The sequence below is a fragment of the Heterocephalus glaber genome, unplaced genomic scaffold (assembly GCF_053883595.1).
Source record: "Heterocephalus glaber isolate CG9 unplaced genomic scaffold, H.glaber_assembly_v1.0 deba00001572, whole genome shotgun sequence".
Classification (NCBI taxonomy): Eukaryota; Metazoa; Chordata; class Mammalia; order Rodentia; family Bathyergidae; genus Heterocephalus; species Heterocephalus glaber.
Window position 1 is genome coordinate 20,568,146 of NW_028258357.1, and position 15,965 is coordinate 20,584,110.

Here is a 15,965-nt window from a genome sequence, read left to right on the forward strand (position 1 = left end):
CAATTCTGGGAGCCAGGTGTGGAAGCACACACCTGTAATCCCAGCACTCGGGAGGTTGAGGCAGGAGGATCACTGCAAGGCCAGCCTGGGCTACATAGTGAGTTCAGGGCCAGCTTGAACTACAAAGGGAGACCCTGCCTCAAAAAAAAAAAAAAAGAAAGAAAAGGAAAATAGCAATTCTGATCTTCCTGCACATTGTACACCTGAGTAGATTCCAGACACACTGAGGAATGAAATGTACGACCTACAAGAATAAAGTCACTGAAACACTAGAAGAAAATATAGTCATAGCAACCATATGATCTTACAGTTACAAGAAGACAGTTATGACAGCAAAGCGCACACACACACACACACAGTTCTCTCCATTATGTAAAATATTGGCATGGAAAAGAAACACTGGAGAAGAAAACTTGAGATTAATAATTGAATAACAGGTCTGGGGATTTAGCTCAGTGGTGCTGCCGCCTGCCTGGCAAACATGAGGTCCTGAGTTCTATCCCTGGTACCAAAAAAGAAAAATTTAATAACAAAATTGCTTCTAGCTGGTAAAATGATAGAGGGAGCTGTTGTTTTCCTCCCTGTGATGTATTTTCAAACTCTGTCACACAAGAAGCATGTGTTCATTTTTTTTTTTTTTGGCGGGGGGCGGGGGTGAGACAGGATTTCACTTGAGGCCCAGGCTGGCCTCAAACTCATGGCAATCCTCCTGCCTCAGCCCGGCTCTGTGTTGGTTTTATAATTAGAAAAAAAAAAACATGATTTGGATGTCAAAGATTCTGGATTCAGTTGGAATCCGAAAGTGAGACACTGGTCTCTCCATCCAACCAGTGTTCTCTCCGCTGGGCCACCGCCAGCATCTGGGGACTCGCTGGAGTCCCGGCCCGCGTGGTTGAGTGACTGTGCGGCCTCCTCCCTCCCACAGGAGCATGGAGTTCGAGAGCTGGCAGGGCCGGGCCCCTTCACCGTGTTCGCGCCTTTGTCTGCAGCCTTCAGCGAGGACCCCCAGGTGAGCTGCAGGCTGTGGGCAGGTGGGAGGTTGGGGACCCTGCACGGGAACCAACAGTGGCGGCATTTCCAGGCAGGACTTTAGGATCAGGCGGAGCTAAGGAGCAGTAGATGCGGTTGTCTCTCAGCATGGCTGTGGGGGGGACACCCGGGTGGATTGGGGGTAAAACCGGCCAGAGTCCTTCTAAAGGACCTTCGTAAACAGAGTAGGAAGTTGGAGAAGACTGACGAGTCCTTGCGTGGACCAAAAATACATAAGTAAATAATGGGGTTGGAGTAGGGTGCTGGATTAAAGGCATCTAAAGAGTGCCTTGTCTTGCGGGACTTATCAGAGCCTTTACGGGTCTAGTGTTCACCGGGACTCTTCCTGCCGTGTTACCCATGGGTGGTAACAGCAGCGAACACTTCCTGCGTCTGCCCGGCCCTGCTCTGAGGACCCGGCTTGAAGGACTCAGTTGATCCTCACACCATCCTGAGAAGTGGCAGGTGGCAGATGGAGCACTTTTCTTTTTCCTGCTGCCCTGCGCATGCTCCGCAGGGGCTCCAGGGCCAGGGTCCACCCCGGCCCAGCCCCAGCGAGGACCCATCCTTAACCAGGCCAGACCCTGCCTGCCTGTGCATGTTCTGAACACCAGGGATGCGAGGCACAAACACACTTTGACATCTGTTAGTTTTTTTAAAGCATCAAAAGAATTATGACAAAGCAGTGAGAATTTTGTGGGCTTCTATTACATCGCCTTTAGGATTAATATTGTTTGTATTTTTGACTCCCAGTGGAGATACATCCTGGTCTTTTGCAATGCTGAAGGTTTAAGTGAAGCCCCACTGCCTCTCCAAGAGATATTTTTCTTTTTTATTTTTTTTTCTTTATGCCTTTTTTTTTCTTTTTCTATATTGAGGATTGAACTCGGGCCTTCACACTGAACTACATCCCCAGCCCCCTTTCTCACTTTTCCTGTTGATACAGGGTCTCATTATGTTGCCCAAGCTGAGCTCAGACTTGGCATCCTCCTGCCTCAGCCTCCCAGAGTGCTGGGTTGACAGCGCCATCCCCCGCGCCAGGCTGGAGTGTCACTTTTCATGGAGCATGTCATCGTGCTCCGGGATCCTTGCACCCCGGTGAAGTGCTGCATCGGGGACCCAAGGCCCCTGCTCACCGAGTCTGCAGTGGAGGCTTCACAGCCTCTCCCTGAGCCCCGACACAGCTCACCTGACTGCCACCTCCCGGGGTGGGTGGGGACAGCAGAGAGGACTGGACGGGAGAGAAGGCTCCAGCGAGGGGCTCCCGCCTCTGTCTCCCTTGCAGATTAAAGACTGGCACAGCCAGGGCCTCATGCCCCAGGTTCTCCGGTACCACGTGGTCGCCTGCCACCAGCTGCTTCTGGAAAACCTGAAACTGACCCCGAACGTTACTTCCCTCCAAGGAGAGGGGATTGTCATCTCCGTCTCTCAGGTAAGAGTGCCACCCCGGGCACTGCCCACGCTGTGCCCCTCCAGGTAACAGCGAGAATAATAGCAGTGACGGGGGGGAGGGGGCTCTACATTTCATCTCAGCTGACTCTGCCGCCTGGAGACAGCGAGGGTCGGTGGGCACGTTATTGCTGGTTTCCACATGGAGAAAGAGCTCCCAGAGGTTAACTAGTGCGTCCAGAGTAGGATATCAAGAAAATTGCTGGGCTGGAATTCAAACTTAGAGGTAGGCAAAGGGAGAAAGTAGAGGGGGTGTTGAAGGGAGCACATTAAAAGGAAACCAAGAAGTGGGGTGTGGTGGTGCACGCCTGTCATCCCAGCACTCAGGAGGCTGAGGCAGGAGAATCGCCATAAGTTCAGGGCCAACCTGGGCTACATAGTGAGTTCAAGTCCAGCCTGAACTACATAGCAAGACCCTGTCTCAAAAAAAAAACCACAATCAATCAATCAATCAATAAATAAAGGAAGAAAGGAAGGAAGGAAGCCAGGAGTGGGAAGGGGGTAGAAGGGTAGATGGGCGCGATCCACACTATGGAATGTCCCAGCTAATGCTATGATCAGAATTAATATGTGTTCATGACTACAATTTTAAATCTTCTAAGAAGAAGGTGATTCTGAGCTGCCTGTTTATTTCATATTTCACAGTCATACTGAAATGACTGTTTGGGCTGATTATATGTTATTTGCCGTTAACTTCTCCAGGTAAAAATCACACTCCTGTCTCAGTTTTCTTTTTATAATCGTAATAGGAAAAGTATGCAGGTGCCTCCAGTCTTCCGATTTGGGCCCTGATGACCTAACCTATTAGAGAAGCATTTTGTGCGAAGTGATCTTTGTGTCTGTTTCTCTCTTTGTGTTCGTTTTCATCTTGGCTGATGGCAGGATGCAGTGTATATAAATAACCAGGCCAAGATCATATCCGGCAACATCATCAACACTAACGGAGTCGTCCACATCATAGACAAATTGCTGTCGCCGAGGAACTTGCTGGCCTCCCCCAGAGACTCCATGGGAAGGATTCTGGTAGGTGACCGCATGTCCCACCCCTGCTGTGGGTGGCTCAGGATGTTTCATCTCAAGCATTGCTGCTTCAATCTCAAATTGTCCTTAAAAGCCTAGTAAACATTATTCTTAGGAAGAAGTGAAAAAGGAAAGGTCTATTGGAAATCGATACATGCGTTTTAACTGGGTGCCCTGGTGAGCATCTATAGTCCCAGCTATCTGGGGGCAGAGGCAGAAGGAATTCAAGACCAGTGTGGGCAACACAGTGAGACTTTGACTTGTAAAAAAATGAGAAATGGATTTTGTGTTTCTTTACCATTGCTGGGACAGAATGCCTGACGTACAGAGAAGGACGTGGTTTATTTGGCTCACGGTTTCAGAGGTTTCCGTCCATGGCTAGCTGGCTCCATTGCCGCGGGTGTGAGGAGAGGCAGAAACATCATGGCAGAGGGAGTGGCAGAGGAACGATGCTTACTGCAGGGCTCAGCAAGCAGAGAGCAGGGGGAGAGACCCAGAGGAAGGTACCAGAGACCTGACACAGACCCAAGGTCGTGTCCCCTGACCCACCGAGACACACGCAGAAGTGTGCTTGGCTAAGGTCCTAGGCTTCTCTCAAGCCAGGCAAGTTGACACTCAAGGCTGAGAAATTTAGTACGCACAAGAGCAGGTGGTCTGCATAGATTTTTCCATCTGTAAGATGGGAAAAGAAGAAAAAATAGAGGGGAGGCACGGGAGAAAGGAAAGAATTCGATATTACTACAACTAAACCTAGAGTAGAACTCCTGCTCAGTGGACACAAAAGACCATTTGGGCTTTATTTTTATCAACTGGTATGGGCTAGGGTCCTTCAGGGCACATTACAGACTCCGCTCAATCCACTGGCACAAAACGGGGTTTCTACAGAACTGTGTGCATCACCCGGCCTCTTGGAAGGCCAGAGCCTCATTTAGATGCTACACAGTGGGAGCAAAGCAGCCCAGGGACACCCGCCAGGGAGGACAGCTGACCTCGCCCAGCCCCCCGAGACTGGGCCACAGCTGCCCCACCATCATGCGGCAGGGCGTCCCACTCCCTGCCAACAGCTGCCACTTCTCCTGTTACCCCAAGCCTGGCCCTGCACAAAGAAGCACGGGAAATGGGGTGTGTGGCCCTGGCACCTGTCAGGCAAAGGGGCAGAGGAGCAGTGGGTGGGGCTGTGGCCTCTCCAGACCCGGGTTACTTTCCTTCCCTGAGTCTGTGAGGACAGCTGTCACACATCCTTCTTCTCTTTGCAGCAAAACCTTACGACGGTGGCAGCAAAGCACGGCTACGGCCGGTTCAGCAAACTGTTGCAGGTACCAGCCTCGGGCCACGGCACTCAGGATACCTCTCCCACCGCTCTGCTGGGCTCCGTCTTTCGTTTGCTGGTCTGGGTGTGCAGCGGGCTGAGTCCCGATGGGGAAAATCCCCCTTCCCTGCCACTCCACCCTCCAGTGTTGTGAGACAAGCAGAATCACAGACAGAGCACTGGCCGTCCGAGCTGGAGGCATCTGTGGCTGGGAGAGGGCAAGGAAGTAATCCGCCCCTATGCTGAGGGGCTGCACATCCGGAATTAGCCCCACTGTAGACACAGGGAAGCAGAGGGGAAATCGAGGGGTGCACACCCGGTAGGTGGGGAGTCCGGGTTTGAAACTGAGTCTTTCTGACTCAGAGACCATCTGCAGGAGCTGAGCAGATCCTGCTTGCTCAGATGGATGATCACGCTCAGATGAGTGAGGCCCTAACCTAGGCAGACCCCAAAGGGCCCCCAGAGCGCAGTCTGGAAACCTCAGCATCAGACCCAAATGACCTGGGTCTGCAACTCTCTGGAGAATTTGTAGAAATGGGGATTTCAAGATGTTCAAGCTGAAGGCTCCCCAAGGGGGTCATGGCAAGTAACCTTTGCCCGCCTTCACACCCCTGAAATTTCACGGTCACCCCAGTCCTGGGCACCAGCATCTGGCTAGACAAGGCAGCCTCTCCCGGGCTCCCTGAAAGGGGATCACAGAGCCTTCTTCATAAAGGTAGTGGGAAGGGCCAGGGATTTAGCTCAGTGGTGCTGCCGCCTGCCTCGTAAGTGCAGGGTCCTGAGTTCGATCCTTAGCACAAAAAAAAAAAAAAAAAAGAACTATAAAGTTATTGGAAAAATTAGATGATAGGAATGTTTATGGTGCACCCTGGCTGTGGAAGGCTCTCGAAAAGGTTCCTCCCCGTTCATTTTGCAATTCTTTTTTTGCTGTATAAATGATCTAGAAATCTATAAGTAGAAAGGAATATTTCACTATTATACAGGCTTTACTTTTTAAAATAAAATAGGAGAAAAATGCAAAGCAAGTCCTTCAGAAATTTCAATATTAGGGCAAAAACAGTGTATAGAAAAAATGTTCACTAAACCCTAGGTTTATTTTCCTATTGGCAGAAACTTAGAATTTAACTTTCTGAGTTGCTTCCTAAGGAAATGCCATCAGAATGGCAGGCACGTGGTGGCCCCCTGGTTGCTGGCTGTGTCACTCTGACAGGGGCACCAGGGGTCCCCACGAGCCGTGGGTGGGCGGCGAGGCTGGCTCCCTGCCTTGCAGGACTCGGGCTTGCTGAGCGTCATCACCGACCCCATCCACACGCCTGTCACTCTCTTCTGGCCCACGGACCGCGCCCTGCAAGCTCTCCCCCAGGAGCAGCGGGATTTCCTGTTCAGCCCGGACAACGAGGACAAGCTGAAGGGGTATCTGAAGTTCCACGTGATCCGCGATTCCAAGGTACGGTCATCGGGGTTTCACTCTCCTGCTTTCAGTTACCCCCAAATCAGCCGTGGTCTGAAAAGATGAAATGGGGATGTCCGGAAGTGAACAGCCCTAAGCTTTAAATTGCACACCGTGCTGTTCTGGGTACACCACGGCGCTTCTGGCCATCCCGCTGCGCCCTGCCTGGGATGAACGGAGCCTGGGTCCGATATCTCCCAAAGTTAGATCTGCAAGGGCCCCAGAGAGCCTCGTGTGTTCGGGGCGGGGCTCTGGGAAGGCGACAAATCGCTGGGCTCTGTGCCCGTCACATGTGCCGCTAGGAGTTGGGCTGAGACCCAGAAGGCACACCCCCCTCCCGGTGCCTCCCTTCCCTCTGTTTCTTGGCTGCCTGGACAGGAGCATGCTCCCCCTGCGCTGTGCCAATACAGATGGAAACAGGAGCCAAAATAAACCTCTCCTCCTTTAGGCTGTGGGAGCTGGGGATTTTGTCCCAGGGAAGAGGAGGTGACTGAGACAGTCGCCTGGTAGCTGTCTTAGCTATCGGAGTGACACGCAACACTGCAGTACTGTATTCAAGGGATCCTTGTTTTCCTAATAATGGTTCCAAAGCGCAAGATTAGTGCCTCTGTCCATTTTATTATAGTATATTGTTGTAGCTCATCAAGAATTGTTAATCTCTTACCATGTCTAATTTGTGCATTAAACTTTATTAAAGGTATGCATTGAAACAAAATGTACGTAGGCTCTAGTACTGCCATGATTTCAGAGTCCACTGGGAGTCCTGAAACACATTCCCACAGATTAGGGGGTGGCTGCATTTTGTTTCAATGCAGAAGTGAGCGCAAGTCTGTCCCAGGGATGACGGAGCCCTGCACCCAAGCATTGTGCTCCAGACACTGTGGGTGAGCCCATGTCCCGGCCCCTGCCTCACTGCATCCTGCTCTGGCTGGCCGTGGACAGTCACACCCAGCATCACACCATGCCTGGGCTCTGTTTCTTGGACCTGCCATTACTGTATTTACTTGGTTGTCTTTGCTTTTAAGGTTTTTTAAATTGTACCCAATATCCAAGACTACCTTTCCTCTCTTGGGCTGCAGCGAAGTCTCTCTGGTTTCCTGTTGACACGGCAGAATGGCTGCTGACCACAGGCCCCTCATTTCTCCAGATGGGCTCTTTCTCTCCTGATTCCAAAATTTCTGGCAAGCAACTGGCTAATCTTGATGCAGTCAATCGTTGACCCCCTAAACCGATCATCTAGGAACATGGCATGTTTTAGTCATGTGTCCTATCACTGAGACATAATACCCAAAACCCACAACATGATGGCAGAGAATTTTAATTTGGCTCATGGTTTCAGGGGATTCAGTCCATGGGAAGCTGACTCCAGGACAGAAACATCATGGTGGAAGGGCATAGTACAGCAAAACTGCTTAGTTCATGGCAGCCAGGAAGCAAAGCAGGGGACGGCCCCAGAGAGGACGAGCAAGGACCAGATATAGTACAGGGTCACACCTCCCTGCTCCCCTCAGGCACACTCTGATGTGGGTCCCACCAGTCCCATGGGTGGCTCTCAGAACAATCAAGTTGACACAGTGAAGCTGCTCTGAGACCTCAGCCAGGGCTTGGTGTGCTCTCCAGGGCTGAGTCCACCCCCTCCAAGAACCCAAAGCCCCTAACTCCATTCATTCATGATGCCTGGGTTACTTTCCTAGGGCTCCCGTGCCACCACCTGGGTGCTTTGAAACAGGAAAAATGTAGGTCCTCCATTTCTGAGGCTAAAAGTCTGAAACTTCGGCGCCTGCAGGGTTGTTCCCCTGAGGGCTCTACAGAAGAGTCTCCTCCAAGTTCTCTCCTAGCTTCCAGGGCTTCTGGCAGCGCTTGGTGTTTCTCAGCTTGTAGCTGCACCTCTCGGTCTCTACCTTCAACCTCACACTGTCTTCTCCCCTCAGTCTCTGGGTCTTCCTGTGGGAGTCTTCCTCTTTCCTCTTCTTCTGAGAACCCATTTATATTGGATTAAGAGCTCCTACTCCAGGATTGCCTCATTTTACATAATTATATTTGCAGCAAGCTTGCTTTCGGATAAGGTCACATTCTTAGTTTGTGGGGGTCAGTACATGCACAAACATTCTGAGGGGCACGGTTCAGCCCCTAACAGTGCCCTAGGCCATTCCCCAGCCTACCCCGCTGAACCCTTCCCTGGCTTCCTGCACCGAGACAGAATCTTCACGGACCCCGACACCCAGAGCGGGTTGGAAGGCTGATCAAAACCAGCCCGGCTGAATTTAGTCTGCCGCATCTCCCAGCCTTCCTTTGGCCACAGATTTTATGCTTCCATCCACTCTCTGATTAGAAATTAGAAACCTGGGTGGAGATGAGCATTATCCCAAATTGCCTACATTTGTTTCTGTGCCTTCTCTGGCATTTCCACACCAGCGCTTGTTTCTCATCAGGCATCTGGGGGCTTGAATTCTTTTTTAAAGTTACTTTTTTGTATCCTCAAGAACCATCTCAATTAAGCTCATTCTGCCAAAAGTTTCAATAAAGTTCTTGTGTCATTAGTAAAAAAAAAACAAAAACCAGCCCAGCTGGCTGAGGCTTTCCCTCCAAGAGCAATTTCTGACCTCCTAGAAAGCCCGCCAGTATTCTCTCTCTCTCTCTCTCTCTCTCTCTCTCTCTCTCTCTCTCTCTCTCTCCCTCTCTCCCTCTCTCCCTCTCTCCCTCTCCCTCTTTCCCTCTCTGTCTCTCTCTCTCCCTCTCTCTCTTTCTCTCTTTTTACCTCTCTCCTCTCTCTCCCTCTCTCTCTCCCTCTCTCTCTCTTTCCCTCTGTCTTTCTGTCCCTCTCTCTCCCTCTCTCTCTTCCTCTCTCTCCCTCTCTCTCTTCTCTCTCTCTCCCTCTCTCTCTTTCTCTCTTTTTACCTCTCTCCTCTCTCTCCCTCTCTCTCTCTCTTTCCCTCTGTCTTTCTCTCTGTCTCTGTCTCTCTCTCTCTCTTCTCTCTCTCCCTCTCTCTCCTCTCCCTCTCTCTCTCCCTCCCTCTCTGTTCTCTCTTCTCTCCCTCCCTCTCTTCTCTCTCCCTCCCTCTCCCTCTCTCTCCTCTCTCTCTCCCTCTCTCTCTCTCTCTCTCTCTAACACACTGCTGTCATTTTAAAGCTGGACCAATTACAACCCATGGGGAACTTTCCTCTGAATCTGGCTTGTGCCCCCATTGGCCTAAGTGAGGGGCCTTCCCACAGCGCCATCTCTCCTCCAGGTGTTAGCTGTGGATCTCCCCAGATCTGCTTCCTGGAAGACCTTGCAAGGCTCAGAGCTAAGTGTGAAGTGCGGAGCTGGCAGTGACATTGTAAGTGTTGTCCCAGGAAGCAGTAGAAATACAGGGACAGCAGCCACCCTGACCCACTGCCCGGAAGAAGTGTGCGGCTCTCCCTTCCCTGGGCAGGAAGATGTTTTCTCTCAATGCTTTTGGGCCGGAGACCACAGAACCTGGCCAGCCCAAGCCCTTCGTGGTGGAAAGCGGGTTCTGGGAGCTTTTTCCCAGTTCTTTCTGAGTCTTGGAGGTGTTGGACATGCCCTATGGGCTAAAAAGAATAGAACTGTGAGAGGGCTCTCCCTCCCTCCCCCCTCTCTCTCAGGGTGAGCTCTTCCTAAATGGCCAGATGTGCAGAATCGTGCAGCGAGAACTCTTCTTCGACCTGGGCGTAGCCTACGGCATCGACTGTCTGCTGACGGATCCCAGCCTGGGAGGGCGCTGTGACAGCTTCAGTACTTTCAATGTCCCGGTCAGTCCTGAAGTCACCACTGCAGTAAGAGAGCCCTGGACCCAAGAGCAGCCCTGGTGTCCCGCTGAGGCCAAAGTCCTTCCAATTCAGAATCAACCAGCATCTTCCCAGCCCTCCAGGCCTGAGTGTCCTTGTCTGCCCGCCCGCCCACTGCCCCTTCACTCCCTCAGTGTTAAGGAAACAGCTCAGGAAGACCCGGGTTGCACCAGCTCTTCCAGCCATTCACTGTCAAACCCATCCGCCCACTCCTCATTCAGCTTTTGAGCTTCTGCCAGATCCTATCCTGTAAAGTTGCCATATTTGACGGTTTAGGGCCTATAAAATGGCAGTTTCTGGGGCTTCAATCTAATCCACATCCATCCATTCGCCAGTAATTTAACAGCATTGGTAGAACCCATCGAGGCCCCCGCTGTACTAAACACATTCACACTGGTTCGCCCCCCGTTGCCTGTGGAGACCCATCCTGGAGCCGCCATTTTGCCCTGTACCCATCTAAGCCCCGGGAATCAGGTCATGGGAGCAGCTGCCACTGTGTTCGTTTGGAAATTGAGTCTTTAAGAAGACTTGCCATGACAGAATTGGTCCGGTTGCTCCCAGCACTTGGCATCTCGTAGGCCTTCAATAAACATCTCAAATCTTGAGGATTCCAGGCAGCCAGAATAGGAGAGGGAAGCAGTTGGGCTTCGTGCTGCAGGGTTCAGGGCTGTCTTCATTTCCAGAGTACATTCACATATATTTTTTCAGCTGATTGTTTTCCCTCCCCAGGCCCTAAAGATCAAATAGCAGCAAGACTTATTATCCCTACTGTATCCGTGGTAAAACGTGGCCTAAAGTATCTGGGCCAAGTTGAAACAGAAGTGCGCTTCCCATGGTTGCTAGCGTGTGTCTGTGCCGCTGCCCGACCTGGCACTGTAGAACAGGAGCTTTTCCCCTTAGGCCACCAAGCCAGAAAGCTCAAGTCCAAGACAGCGTTCAGGTGTCCCCATGGCAAGGTTGCAGCGTGATTCTTAATCTTAATCAGAATCTTAATCGAGATTAATTAAATTCCCAGCCAACCCATCCAAGCACTAACACGGGGCGTTTCCTCGTGTTTCCCTATATTCTTGGTCTTAAAGCCTCTTTCTTTGTGCACTAGGGGGATTGCGGAAGCTGCCTCAATACCCCCAGGTGCCCAAGGTGGACCAAACCGAAGGTAATTGTGAAGGCAGCGGTGACGTTTGGAGAGCTGCCAGGCACTGCCTCGGCACCCTCATTCTGGGGCGGGTGCGTGTGGAGGGGTCTGTGGGTGTTGCACAAATGTGGTTTCTGTAACTCCACAACCAAGTCCATGGGGTGAGAGACCCGCATTCTTAGCTCAGGTAACCGTGCCAACCCACTGCCCGGCTTCCAGGAACTCTCTAGAAGAGTCATGGAAATGTAGACCTAAAAGAGACCTCAGAGATGAGCATCACTGTAAAAATAATGACCACATTGTGTTGGCTGCTGTCTGTGTCCTAGGCTCTGTCCTGGCCCTCGATTACCCTTGTCCCTTATTAACACCTGGAGGAGGCTCTTTTCATCTCCGCTTTACTCATGAGAACATGTGTCCCAGAGAGAGCAAGCAGTCAGCGCCCGGCCACACAGCTTGTCAGGAGCCAGACTAGGATTAAAACCCAGAAAGCCGTGTAAATTAACAGTAAAGTCAGTACATTCTGGAGTCCATGGTTACGAGGTCACATTCCAGCCATCTTCAGCAAGTTACATAATGTGTCATTTTTGCTTCCTTAAAAATCAAGCTAATAACCCTATGTGTTTATCAGGAAAAAAATGAATTTTAAAGCTGAGTGTGGTGGCACACACCTGTAGTCCCAGCACTCAGGAGGCTGAGGCAGGAGGATTGCTGAGAGTTGGAGGCCAGCCTGGGCTACATAGTGAGTTCAAGGCCAGCCTGAACTATGTAATGAGACCTATCTCAAAAAACCAGAAAAAAAAAAAGACAAAATTGATTCAACATGGAAGTGTACTTAAGTCCCTGCCACACAGCATGTGTTCATTAAATGTACTTTATTACTTATTCTAAAGTCAGGTTCTTTTTGCCCTCCTAGTAAAACCTCTAACAAAAACACCACTACAAAACAACATGTGGCTCCCACCCTCCTTGCTGAGGATTTGGGGCATTACCGCACTCTCCCGTGGTAGGAATGGCAACCATGCCGTTCACACACAGGTCCCAGGGTCCCAAAGTCCTTCCTCTTGGGGCCCAGAAGTCCCCGCCTGCGCTCCAGCTTTGCCCTCCCACCCCAGGCCCTGCCCTATTGCGTTTTCATTTTCAACTGGGCAGTACCAAGGTCCACCACGAGGGGCAAGCTAGACCCCCAGGGCGCCAGGCTGGGAGGAAAGGCAACCTCCTGGTCCCCGCTCTCCCTGCAGGGGGTGAAGCAGAAGTGCTCCTACAGGATGATGCCCTTCAGGAGCGTCCTGGAAGGCTGCCGGAATGAGTGCACCCTGGTGATCCAGCTGCCCAGGTGCTGCAAGGGCTACTTCCTGCCCGACTGCCAGGGTGAGGGCTCCCCTCTGCCTCGCGCTGCTGGGACAGCACCCAGGTGCTAAGGAGGTGGGACACGGGGTCCTGGGGCTCCCTCTTGGAAGAGACAGCCTCTGTCTCCTGCTGCACCCCTGCTGCACACTTGTACTGCACAGAGTTGAGGCTCCACGGTGCCTGGGCTCCGGCTGTTCTCCAGTCAGGTCACAGGCAGACATTTCCGCTGGTGCTCGAAGCCCCGGGCATTTCATTTTCGAAGCCACACAGCATCCGTTACGTGGACGAGCATGTGTGCTTGAGTGCATGTGGCACGATCCTGCCCTGGGAAGGAGCTGGCGTGGTGCCACGACACGTATGGGCATTGTCACAGCATTGCGCCCCTCCTGGCTTCTTGTCCAACAACTACGAGCGAATGACGCGTCCTCAGCAGCAGCACAGCGAGGCCCGTGCTAACCTCCGTCCGCCAGGTGCTCATCAGCCAGCAGGCGCAGTGTTGATGCCATTTCCCATAAATGTCACTACCTTTCCCCCTGGTGACAGGAGCAGGCTCCGTTGTTGACCCCACTTCACAGACAAAATAAAGGGACAGCGCGGGTGACAGTGACCCCAAGTCCCCCACCCCGGAAGCTGTGATTGTTCCTCTGTCTCCTCCACCGGTCGTAATCCAGGTGGGACCATGCAGGGCTGAGTCCGCGCGGCCACCCACCTCCACGACCCAAATAAACACAACTCAGTGTCCTTCCTTAAATGCCACTTGGTTTTCAGCGTGCTCTCAATGACAGAGCACAGTGACACCATGCGACAGGTCGGCAGGCACTGTGTCATTAGCATCGCCACCTCTGAGAGCTGAGAGAGCCAAAGCACAGAGCGAGGCACTGGCCACCGCACCCAGCACAGTTGGCCTCTGGCCCTGTCAGGCTGAGTCACACAGGGCACCGGGCCACGCCCCCGGGCACCATGGTCCTGAGCGCCCCCCCGAGGGTGCCAGAGCCCACAGCACGGTTCCGAAGGCCACTCTGGGTCCGCTGGCCTCACCTCACCTCCTCCTCCTCCTCGCAGCCTGCCCCGGAGGACCCGACACCCCGTGCAGCAACCGAGGCATCTGCCAAAAGGTGTACTCAGCCGAGGGACAGTGCCGCTGTGACAACGGCTTCAACGGGACAGCGTGCGAGCTGTGCTGGCCGGGGCGCTTCGGGCCGGACTGTCAGCGTACGTAGCCACGCCTGTGCGCGCGCTGTCACTCCCCATCCCCCGCCCCGTCCTCCTGGCCCCAGAGTGTCCTCCTTCCCCGCCTCCCTGCTCTCCATCCGGGACTGAAACTCGGCTGACCAGTCCCTCACCCCTGCAACCCACGCTCATGGCGTGATCAGAAAATATGTGAATTTTTTAAAACTTGTTCTAGAAATTTATGACAGTAAAAGACACCTCGCCTTTGACACCCCTCGCAGTCCTCCCCCGGGCTTGGAACGCGCTCCTCCGCCTTCCTCACCACTGCAGCCCTGGCGTCTGCTCCCCGAGGGTCAGTTGCGCTGTGCGGCCACCTCTCTGGCCTGAATACCCCCCGAAATGACGCCCTTTCCTGGTCTTTTTGGCTTTGGGGAAGAGGCAGAAGCTGCACAGAGCCAGACTGGGTGAAAACTGGGCGAGGACACAGCACCCCGTTTCTGTTTGACAGAAATTGCTGTAAACGCTTGGTCGACGCGGGTGATCAGGAATCACTGGGAATGTGTAAATGAAAGGTTTATTACTGGGGCCAGGGATTTAGCTCAGGGGTTCTGCCCCCTGCCTCTCTAGCACAAACTCCAGAGTTTGAGCCCCGGTACCAAAAAAAAAAGGAAAAGAAAGATTTGTTACAGCAGTAAATGGCAGGTTCCCACGGATCCCTCTGGAAGTACTCAGGTACTCTGACTTGCTTCGAACACACGAATCCCATGGTTCTTGACAGTGTGTCTTTTACTGTAAGAAGTTTATTTTCTTTTTTTTTTCTTGGTACCGGGGATCGAACTCAGGTCCTTGCGCTGCGAGGCAGGCGCTGGAACCACTGAGCTAAATCCCTGGCCCTGTAAGTTTATTTTCAATGTAAACATTTAACGTATTTTTTGATCACTGCCTGTATGCTTGCTGAGTCTTTACCAGTACTGACAGTTGACCCTCATCCAGCGCCGAAGTGCGCCTGGCCTCTGTTTCCCACATGTGTCTCTGTCCCCGTGACAACTCTTTGGGTGACCATTCTCCACCCTCCCCTTAGCAGACAATGGCCCCAGGGCACAGAGACTAAGGGATCTGATTGCTCAGCATGCAGGAGTTGTTTAAGGTCTAGGAACAGAATGCCAGCTCTCAGGGAGCAGAAAACAAAGGTCATTATAAAGAGGCAGGTAGAGCCAGATGTGAGGGCACACACCTGTACTCCTAGCACTCAGGAGGCTGAGGCAGGAGGATCAACGTGAGGTCAAGGCCAGCCTGGGCTACGTAGCAAGACCCTGTCTCTAAAAACAAAAAGGAGCAAGTAATTGGATGAAGAATACAAGGAGGCTGTGTCTTGAGAGCCATCTCCAAGGGCGCCTTGAGTACAGACCTGATGGAGGTCGTGGGTCAGCCTGGCAACAGCCCTACACACGCTGTGTGATTTGACTGGTCAATGTGGCAGCCACTAACCACATGTGACCACTGAGCACCCAAAATGCATGACCAAAGGACCGAATTTTTAAGTGAAGTTTAAATAACCATGTGTAGCTGGTGTCCAGTGTACTGGACCATGCAAACCAGAGGGCTGCCTTTGCTGGAGGAGAGGGGTCATGTGCAAAGGCCCTGGCACAGAAGCAGGTTTGACAGGCAGGAGGCCAGGGAGGCTGAGCAGGGCAGGTAAAGAAGAGGAAGAGAAGAGGGAAATAAACTCTGAAGGTCACCAGGGGCCGAGAAAGGCAACAGCATCAAGTCTGAGGGCAGTGACGGAAGACTGCACTCAGAGAAGTGTCCTGGACAGATGAGCCGATCACACCCGCTGTGCCCCATGGAGGACACCCGCACTAGACCGGCCACCCCAGGGAGGCTGGAGCAGCAAGCGAGGCAGGATGGTGTCTTGGGCTGGCTTGGCCACCACAGAGGCGGTGAGAAGCACCAGAATCATTACCTGTGTTTGCCAGATTTTTAAAGAGACTTCTGCATCAGGAAGGTCCACATCCTGTCCCATGCGCCGTGACACAGTGCACTTCCATGATGATGACAAGGCCACCGTTGTGACTTCTGGGGTGTTGTAGGTACACAGGCTGCAGGAACATGCAGCTCCTGGCGATCCTAAAACCAGCATGGGTACAGAACTAAAGAAGTGTGGAGTTAAAATAAAAGAAGACAGCTGATTTGGAGATGGGGAGGGAGGAGGAGAGAGATGCAGACCACTACTGGGGACAGCAATGAGAATCAAGAGGGAGCTG

At 52.4% G+C, this 15,965-nt stretch overlaps 1 protein-coding gene across 8 annotated transcripts in view; it reads left to right on the forward strand.

Annotated features, from left to right (window-relative positions):
• Positions 1-15,965, forward strand: part of Stab2 (stabilin 2) — a 152,451-nt gene that overhangs the window by 114,051 nt on the left and 22,435 nt on the right. For all 8 annotated transcript variants that reach the window (XR_015443579.1, XR_002394978.2, XR_002394977.2 and 5 more), the window contains exons 47-56: positions 926-1,009; positions 2,315-2,461; positions 3,361-3,501; positions 4,755-4,814; positions 6,078-6,254; positions 9,488-9,577; positions 9,867-10,013; positions 11,149-11,205; positions 12,423-12,552; positions 13,594-13,743. Coding sequence is in view for 5 of the 8 variants with exons in the window: in XM_021258401.2 (XP_021114060.2) it covers positions 926-1,009; positions 2,315-2,461; positions 3,361-3,501; positions 4,755-4,814; positions 6,078-6,254; positions 9,488-9,577; positions 9,867-10,013; positions 11,149-11,205; positions 12,423-12,552; positions 13,594-13,743 (1,183 nt within the window). In the remaining 3 variants the exon portion in view is untranslated. The remainder of the gene's footprint in view (positions 1-925; positions 1,010-2,314; positions 2,462-3,360; positions 3,502-4,754; positions 4,815-6,077; positions 6,255-9,487; positions 9,578-9,866; positions 10,014-11,148; positions 11,206-12,422; positions 12,553-13,593; positions 13,744-15,965) is intronic.